The following is an 8,144-nucleotide window of genomic DNA, read 5'->3' on the forward strand; positions in this document are numbered from 1 at the left end:
AAATTCACAAATTTACAATCTGTGAATAATGAGAATCAACTGTAATTGACTTCCTTTGTAACCCTTTACATTCCATTTTATGTATTTTACAAACATAATTTTGTGAAGGGGGTTATAGCCCTAAAATGGTGACAACCCCCTGGTCTATAGGTAGATAATGAGTAATAGGCCAAAAAGACTCAGAGGGGCACCTGGGTGGCTCAGTCAGTTGAGCATCCGACTCTTGATTTCAGCTCAGGTCATGATCCCAGGGTTGTGGGATCGAGCCCTACATTGGGCTCTGTGCTGAGCGTGGAGCCTACTTAAGATTCACTCTCTCTCAGAGTGCCTGGGTGGTACGGTTGGTTAAGCGTCTGATTTTGGCTCAGGTCATGATCTCACAGTTTGTGATTTTGAGCCCCCACCTTGGGCTCCGTGCTGACAGCTCAGAGCCTGGATCCTACTTTGGATTCTGTGTCTCCCCACTCTCTGCCCCTCCCCTACTCGTACTCTGTCTCTCTCTCTCTCCTTCAAAAATAAAAATAAAATTTTTTTCTAATTAAAAAAAAAAGATTCTCTCCCTCCCTCTGCCCATCTCCCTGCCTCACACTCTCTCTAAAAATAAATCTTAAAAAAAAAAAAAAAACGCTCAGAAGGAAGTGAGAAGAGAAAAATGAGGAAAGGGTGATGTTCTGGATTCCCTGTATAGGAAGGTCATAGCTTTCTTCTGGAACTGGTTGGAAAGACTTCCTGACCATCAACACAGGAGTAGCTTGAATAAATAAATCATGCAGTAGGAAAAAAATGTAATTAGCTGGAATCATATGTACAGATATCCTCAGGTCTGCAAGTATGTTCAGGTGACAGGCACTTATAAGTGCTCCACAGAAATATTTCTAAAATGAATGAATTGGCTCTTTGTTCAATTTATAAGCCAGACAGAGAGAGAGAGAGAGAGAGAGAGAGAGAGAGAGATCTGAGCCGAATCTTCTACTTACTTATTTTTGAAAGTTTCTTTGTTTATTTTGAGAGACTATTTTTTGAAAGTTTATTTATGGGTGCCTGGGTGGCTCGGTCGGCTGAGTGTCTGGCTTAGGCTCAGGTCATGATCTCGGGGTTCGTGGGTTTGAGTCCCGCATTGGTCTCTATGCTGACAGCTCAGAGCCTGGGGCCTGTCTTCAGATTCTGTGTCTCCCTCTCTCTCTGACCCTCTCCTGCTCACACAGTCTCTCTCTCTTTCTCAAAAATAAATAAAGTTTATTTATATGTTTTGAGACACACACACACACACACACACACACAGTGAGTGGGGGAAGGGCAAAGAGAGATGGAGAGAGAGGATGTCAAGCAGGCTCTGCACTGTCAGCGCAGAGCCCGATGCGGGGTTCAAATTCAAGGACCATGAGATCATGACCTGAGCCCATATCAAGATGCTTAACCTACTGAGCCACCTGGGGGCCCCCAAATCTTCTTCTTAGAACTCTAGTTCTCAAGATAAAGGACAAACCATTAAATGCTTGAAAAAGTTTTTTAATACAAAAAATTGTTAAACAATTTCTTTTTGGCAGAAACAGGCAGGGCAGCCCCACCCCACAACCCTGAGTGGAATAGGAAGGCGTGGCAAAGAGCAGACAAACATGAGGTCTAGTCTTGTAGCAGCTTCTGAGGAAGATCTCAGTCCAGGGGTAAGTTCAAGTCCACAGGTGAAATGGCCAGGATGCCCTCCTGGGGAGGGGAAAAGTGGAAGAACCCATGAGCATTCACACGAAGAGCCTGCCCTCCATTCACCGTGGCATCCAGGCCAGCCCAGTGGGAGCAGAGACAGGGAAGGCAGGGAACCACACAGGGAAGTGGCCAGGAACGGGGTTTGGGGGGGTGGGGGGTTCTTTGCAGATCCAAAGAAAGAATCAGAGACCTATGGGTGGATGGGGTAGGAGTTCTAGAAAAAGGGAGGAAAAACAAAGCCCCAGGGTGGAGGGCAGAGCGCCAGAGTGGCGAGTAGACAGAGAGACAGGGAACAGAGACTCAGAGAAGAGGAACAGTCCGGGGGTTCTAACGACTAAGAACCTTGGCTTTGAGTCAAAGTCCTAATTCCCATCCTCTGCATGAGGGACTTTCCCTCAGTCTCCATAAAAGCAGGGGGAAAAAAAATCCTAATCCCATGAGGCTGTTGTGGGGTATAAGTGGAATCATTCCACTAAAGTCCTTGGCTGTGTATGGGGCCAAAAAATTTAAAAAAAAAAATCACAAATAAACAAGTTTCTACACTGAGCTCCAGACATATGTATCTACTGTCCCCTCTTCGTCTCCATTTGAGGTCTGAAGGGCGTCTCTCCCCTAACTGGGCCATTTCCAACCAGCTCTAACTCTTCCTCGGGTGTGCTGCCCCGCTTCCCCTCCACCCTGCTCCATCTCAGGGAACATCAGATGCAGCCCTACGGCCGTTCAGGCCAGCATCCTTGACTCCTGTCTTCCGCTCCTCAGCGCTCCTAATGAGCACTCCTCATCCACTCCATAGCAAAATCTGTCAGCTCTACCTCTAAATTAAGTGGGAGACTCCTCCACTACCCCCACCCGGGTCCCATCCACCCTCATCTTCCTCAACCAGCTCAGTCACCTCCTCGGAACTCCCCTACTTCCGGCTCACCCTCTGCAGTATTCCCCCAGGCGGCCGCCAGAGGGCGCAGGTTAACACCTAAGTCAGCTCCTGTCCCTCTACCCAGAGGGCTCTAGGGGCTCGAAGTTCACAAGGCCCTGCAGGATCTGGCCGCCCCTTCTGCTCTCATCCCTTCGCTCCCCCTGCTGCAGGGCTATTGGCCTCCTCCCTGCTCCTCAAACACACCTGGCCGGCTCCTGCCACTCTGTGTGGCAACAGTTACATTCTGAGAGCATGGCACACAGCGTGCTGTCACTCAACCCCACAGCCAAGAGGCAGGTAAGTGAACGGTGCCCGTTGGGCAGGAGCGAGGGGAGACTGGTGCTCAGGCAGCTTGGGACGGTTGCCAAGGTCACACTGACAGCCCACTTGGGCCTAGTCCAGCCCTGAGCCCGACACTGGATTTAAAGCAGTGAGCAAAGTCGCTAAGATTCCCAGGTCTTGTGAAGCTGGTATGTCAGTGGTGAGAGAAAACAAAAAATAAAAGGAAATAAGTCAAACAAGTGACTTCTGCCATCTGGTAGCAGCTGTGCTATGGAAGGAGGTAAAGCAACGCAGAAGGAAGGGGAGCGTGGGTGGGAGGGTGCAGAGTGGCTGCTGTTTTAAATGAGGACCTGAGGAGGCCTCACTGCCGGTGACACGTGAAGGGAGCAGAGGAAACGGGCAGGGGGACATCCGGGCAAGTGCATTCTGGCAGGCACTGTCAGAGAAGCAGTCAGCAGGTAATCAAGCAAATGCCTACCGGGTGCCCTTCAAAGAGGATTCCACTGGAATCCTGACAACCCTCTGGACAGGCACTTCTACTCTCCCCGTTTGACAGACGAGGAAACCGAGGCCCAGGAAGGGGCCTTACTTGTTTCCCGCTCCTAACTGTTAATGTTTGCCAGCATGGTCTAAGTTAGGCATGCGATCTGCACGGATCACCTACTGCTGTACAGAAGGTGCTCGATGGACACAGAACAGAGGAATGGAAGGGCTCCGAGAGCACGTGTGAGGTCTGCAAGGAAGCAGCAGAAGCCACCCCCCTACCACACAGACACAAGTTACAAGTGGGTAAAGGGACCGAGAAGCTTTGGCAGCTCACCCAGCCCCCGTGGGCCTGGATCCAGGGCGCGAAGCTGTGCACGTGCTCCACGCTGAGTCCGGCCAGGGTGCCCCCCAGCCCGGCCACGCGGCGGCTCAGCTCCATGGCCAGGGCCAGGCGGGCCAGGGGCTCCGGGGAAGGCGGCGGGGGCCCAGGGCAGGGCAAGGAGGGGCGTGCGCGACCGGGGAGAGGGCTGCTCTCCCGGCTGGAGAACAGCTCCACTAGGCGAGCGAACGAGCCCGCGGAGAGGCGGGCCAGCTTTCCGCGCAGGGCGGGGTCGGAGGCCAGCTGTGGGGTGGGGAAGAGAAGAGGCTGGGTCTGCCTCCGCCATGCCCCCGTGGCCAGCCAATAGGAGGACAGGAGGCGTGGCTTCTTGAAAGAAGCGTTTGCCACTAACGATGTAAGCCACTTCCCATCCGTCACACCAGCCAATCATAAACCAGACTCTGCTCTCTGCCCAGCTACTCCTAGGAAAGTGGACCAGAAGTTAAGGCAAGGCCTGGATAGCCACGCCCCCTACAGCTTCCCTGGGAGCACCTGTGGCCAGGCGAGTGCCTACAACCTTGCCGTCCACCATACAAAATTATAGGATCATATGGGGCGCCTGGGTGGCTTAGTCGGTTAAGCGTCCAACTTTCGCTTAGGTCATGATCTCNCGCCCAAGCTCCTGAGCCAATCAAGGTCCAGAACAGTCATAAGGCAGACCTCTACAGTGCATTTCCCGTCACATTCTAAGTCATGCCCCTCTATAGATAACAAGGGCTTCAGACTTTTTAAAGTTTTATTTTTAAGTAGTCTCTATACCCAAAGTGGGGCTCAAACTCACAATCCCGAGATCAAGAGATGCCCGCTCTTCCGACTGAGCCAGCCAGGCGCCCCCAGGGTTTCAGATTTTAGACAGCCCTCTCCAAACCAACTCCCCTGCCACCACCATGCAGTCCCTAACTCCTCAACTGGTCCCAGTTTCCTAGCTCTTGTTTGGAGTGGCCACGCCCCTTGCGTCTAGGCCACGCCCCTCCAACGAAGCCTGCAAGCCGCAGTTTAAGATACTATCCTGACCCTGACTAACTCTTGTCACTCAACCTGTAGCGGAGAAACTTAGCACTTCTGACGAAACTTAGCACTTCTGACTCTATATTGCTTCTATTTCCCTAACTGCTGTGACCTACAATTTAGAAACTTTTGCTTAGCCCTGCACATAGACACGTTACAGCTAAGATTTGCAAAGGCTATATTTTACCCAAAATCTACTTCACCTTAGGAGATAAGGAAGTTACTTACAGGGGCACTTGGTGGCTCAGTCAGTTAAGCGTCTGACTCTTGATTTTGGCTCAGGTCATGATCTCACAGTTCATGGGTTTGAGCCCCTTGTGTGGAGCCTGCTTGGGATTCCCTCTGTCTCTCTGTCTGACCTTCCCCCACTTGTGTGTTCTCTCTCTCAAAACAAATAAGCTTTTTTCTTTTTCTTTTTTTTAAAGGAAGGCACCTACAGAAATGACCATGCTAGGAATGACATGACCAGTTTCCCGTACGCCAAGTTCACATAACCAAGGACCAAAAAAAGTTACACAACCTTCCTCCGTTGTATCAGTCACCCTTTGACTCCCAACCCCTTCCTGCTTCCACCACCTCCCCCCCAACATAAAAGAGGCCCAGACCTCACGGTGAGGGAGACGGCCGTTGGGTGGGTAGTATGCCATCTCCCTGGTTCGCTCGTTTTCCAAATAAAGTCGCTTTCCTTATCCCGACATCTTGCCTCTCAACTTACTGGCCTGTGGTGCTGTGACCAGAATGAGCTTGGACTTGGTTGCAAACCCTAGTCCCCCCCCCTCACCTGACCATCTAATGAGAATGCAGATCCAGCTTTGGATCCCAGGGCCCAACCATCCTGCGATTCCTATCCTATCTAAGGGATGGGACAGACTGCCCATCACCTTCTGGTTGATGACTTCTGCCTCTTCCTCCAGCAGGGCCACCAGCTTCCGCAGCAGCGCTTCCTTCTCTGTGGGTGGGGGACTCTGTAACTCTGCGGGGAAAGAAGAGAATTCTGCTGGGAGCCGAACTTGCCAACCCTTCCACCCTCCTCCTTCTCCAGGGCGCCTCTGCACCTCACCTGGGCTAGGTGGGGATCTCAGTCGCTCTTGAACCAGCTGTTCCAGCCGCTGGGCCACCAGAGCATAGAAATCCGGAGTGGTTGGGCCTGGGGTAAAAAGAGCCAATGATGGGTCTCTGGGACACCGGGAAGTTATGGATTCTCTCTGCCTTGCCAGGTAGCAATAATTTCCATTTCATAACGGGGCAAACTGAGGCCCAGTGAGCACACTTGGTAAAAGACCTTTGTACTTTCCATTTTATTGTGTCCCCGCAACTGGACTGAGAACATTAGAGCTGAACTAGACCTTGAAGATTATCCCAACCAAGGAAAGCAGACACACGGTACCCCGGCTATGATCGCTCTACCCCTTGCTGGCTCCAGGCGTCATCGCCTGGTCGCAGACCTCTTCTCCCCAGCTGCGAAATCATTTCCAAGCTAGCTCTCCCAGTGGCCGTGACTAGGCTCTCCAGGCTCACACACGAGAGGAAAGAAACCTTTTGGTTACTCTTGATCAAGTCCAANAAGAGGAGCAAGGAAGGAAAGGAGTCTCCCAGAGTCGTGTAAGTGAACAGCCAGGGGGCTGTGTTTGAATACCAGGTCTCCTCCCTCCGCTACTGGGGGTCCTGGGGGGCTACAAAGTCCTAGGGACAGAGAAGCACGCATGGAAGGAGAGAGTTGACCAAAAGCTCTCCGGAAGCCAGCTCACAGAACAGACAGACAGCAGTGTTACTGGGGGTGGGGGGAGCACAGAATGGTGAGTGCTCCCCTCTTAGCTGAGTGATCTTGGACTAGCTCATCCTTTCTATGCTTTAAGAATCAAAGCTCCTGGCCCCGCCAGTCCATGGTGGTCTAGGGAAATCTCTTACCAGGCTCTGAAACATAGCATGGGCGGAGGGGCAAGGAGCGAGGCCGAGGGGCCTCAGGGGGAACTGCTCCTCGCCCCAGGGGGCAGGGAAGACATCTTCGAAGACGGCTCAGGAAATCTGTTGGCTCCTCCTGGGCAGGACTCCTGGGGAAGGCGACCTCAGAGAGTGACCCCGGAGACTCCACGCAAGCGGTCCCTTTCTCCTCCCACTGAAGGCCTCTCACTGCAACCCCAGGGACAAGGACCAGAGCCAGATATAAAGAGAGGGGACAGGCAGGCTGAGACCAGGCACAAGAGTTAGAGGGGGCCCCGCCCCAAATGCAGGCCCCTGAGGGAGGAGGGCAGCCCCTCTTACCTGGGTGGGCTTGGGACGGGGGCCCCGGCGGCCTCACCTCGCCTAAAAAAGGCTGCTAGGACTCTCAGCGTGTCCTCCCGGAGCCCCAGCTCTTCCGAGCCTGCCATGGGGGCACCTGTGAAACGGGGAGCTGGGGGATGGACTCCAGGGATGTACTGAATTGGAGGAATGGGACCCAAACGCCTAATCCCTGAATAAGGAGAGGGTCAGGACACGTGGGTCCCCAAGGGGGTAAGGGGCCGAGAATCTGAACTCCGAAGTCCTTTAGGGGAGTCTTGAGTCCTCAGAGAGAGAAGAGGGATGAGGAGGAAGACCCCTTGATCCTTGGACAGGAAGACGCTAGGGGCCCGGATTCCTGGGTCTAAGGGAGGAAGGGGCTTGGGGGGGCGGGGGAGGGCTGGACGCTTGAGTTTTCGGAGAAGGGGGATAGGGAATCTGAATTCTTCAGTCTGAGAGAGAAGAGAACTTGGGGCTCCGACTTCTGGGTTCTGAAGGCATAAGCCAAGCTTCTCAAGCCCTTAAGAGAATCGGGAACTACGAATCCCAGCAGGCTTCATGGCAAACCTTCCCCTCGTTCCGCACTAGCTCGCCGCGCAGCCAGCCTGGGAAGTGTAGTTCCAGCATCTGACTGAGGCTGGAATCTTGGGGACCTGGGACGCGTGGATGTCGGGGAGGGACTGAGGCGCCCGCTCCTAGATCCCGGCCTCTTCCCTCCTCACGCCCGGCCTCGCAAACGCCCTGCTTACCTGGTGCCGGGAGCCACCTCCCCCTGCTCCTGCAGTGCACTTGCGTAAACTTTTGTTAGGTCAACTTTCCCGCGCCTGCGCACTGGAGCGCCAGTCGTCCAAGGGGCGGTGCGCGGGATGCCCACCGAATTTGAATATGACGTTCCCAGCATGCCCTTGGCCGGAAGACCTTAAAAGGGTATGGTTGGGAAGGGGTGGAGGGACGTCCGGGCTCTTAGTGCCGCCTCTTTGGCTCCGGAGTCTGTCAACCATCTGAAGGTAGTTTTTATTTCGTGAAATCGATAGAAAAAGAAAGGGCCGCTGCTCCGAAGCTCAGCTGACGAGAAGGGGGCTGTGCAGCTGCAAGTTCGAGGGCTATCGGACC

General features: G+C 53.4%; 1 protein-coding gene across 4 annotated transcripts; it reads right to left on the reverse strand.

Annotated features, from left to right (window-relative positions):
• Positions 1–1,493: 1,493 nt before the first annotated feature.
• On the reverse strand, positions 1,494–8,138 carry BCL2L12 (BCL2 like 12). Of its 4 annotated transcripts, none has more exons than XM_077747523.1 (7): positions 7,781–7,857; positions 7,035–7,149; positions 6,681–6,823; positions 5,833–5,919; positions 5,654–5,745; positions 3,720–4,007; positions 1,494–1,704 (listed from the first exon to the last, which is right to left on the reverse strand). In XM_077747523.1, exons 2-7 carry the CDS (start codon positions 7,139–7,141, stop codon positions 1,654–1,656), a joined length of 768 nt encoding a protein of 255 aa, XP_077603649.1. In that variant the 5' UTR covers positions 7,142–7,149; positions 7,781–7,857; the 3' UTR covers positions 1,494–1,653. The 4 variants fall into 4 exon arrangements, with proteins under 4 accessions (XP_077603649.1, XP_077603650.1, XP_077603648.1 ...); XM_077747524.1 differs by having other exon boundaries at positions 7,035–7,636; positions 7,781–7,826; XM_077747522.1 differs by lacking the exon at positions 7,035–7,149 and having other exon boundaries at positions 7,781–8,138.
• Between the last annotated feature and the right edge of the window lie 6 nt (positions 8,139–8,144).

This window comes from Crocuta crocuta, unplaced genomic scaffold (assembly GCF_008692635.1).
Source record: "Crocuta crocuta isolate KB4526 unplaced genomic scaffold, BGI_CrCroc_1.0 scaffold334, whole genome shotgun sequence".
Taxonomy (NCBI): Eukaryota; Metazoa; Chordata; class Mammalia; order Carnivora; family Hyaenidae; genus Crocuta; species Crocuta crocuta.

Excerpts from the sequence above, each read along its gene's own strand:
- BCL2L12 (XM_077747522.1), bottom strand. The coding sequence starts at position 7,932 with ATGCTGGGAACGTCATATTCAAATTCGGTGGGCATCCCGCGCACCGCC. Across the intron at positions 5,920-6,680 it reads ATGCTATGTTTCAGAGCCTG|GCCCAACCACTCCGGATTTC; the intron begins GTAAGAGATTTC and ends TTTTTACCCCAG. Across the intron at positions 4,008-5,653 it reads CAGAAGTCATCAACCAGAAG|CTGGCCTCCGACCCCGCCCT; the intron begins GTGATGGGCAGT and ends CCCACCCCACAG.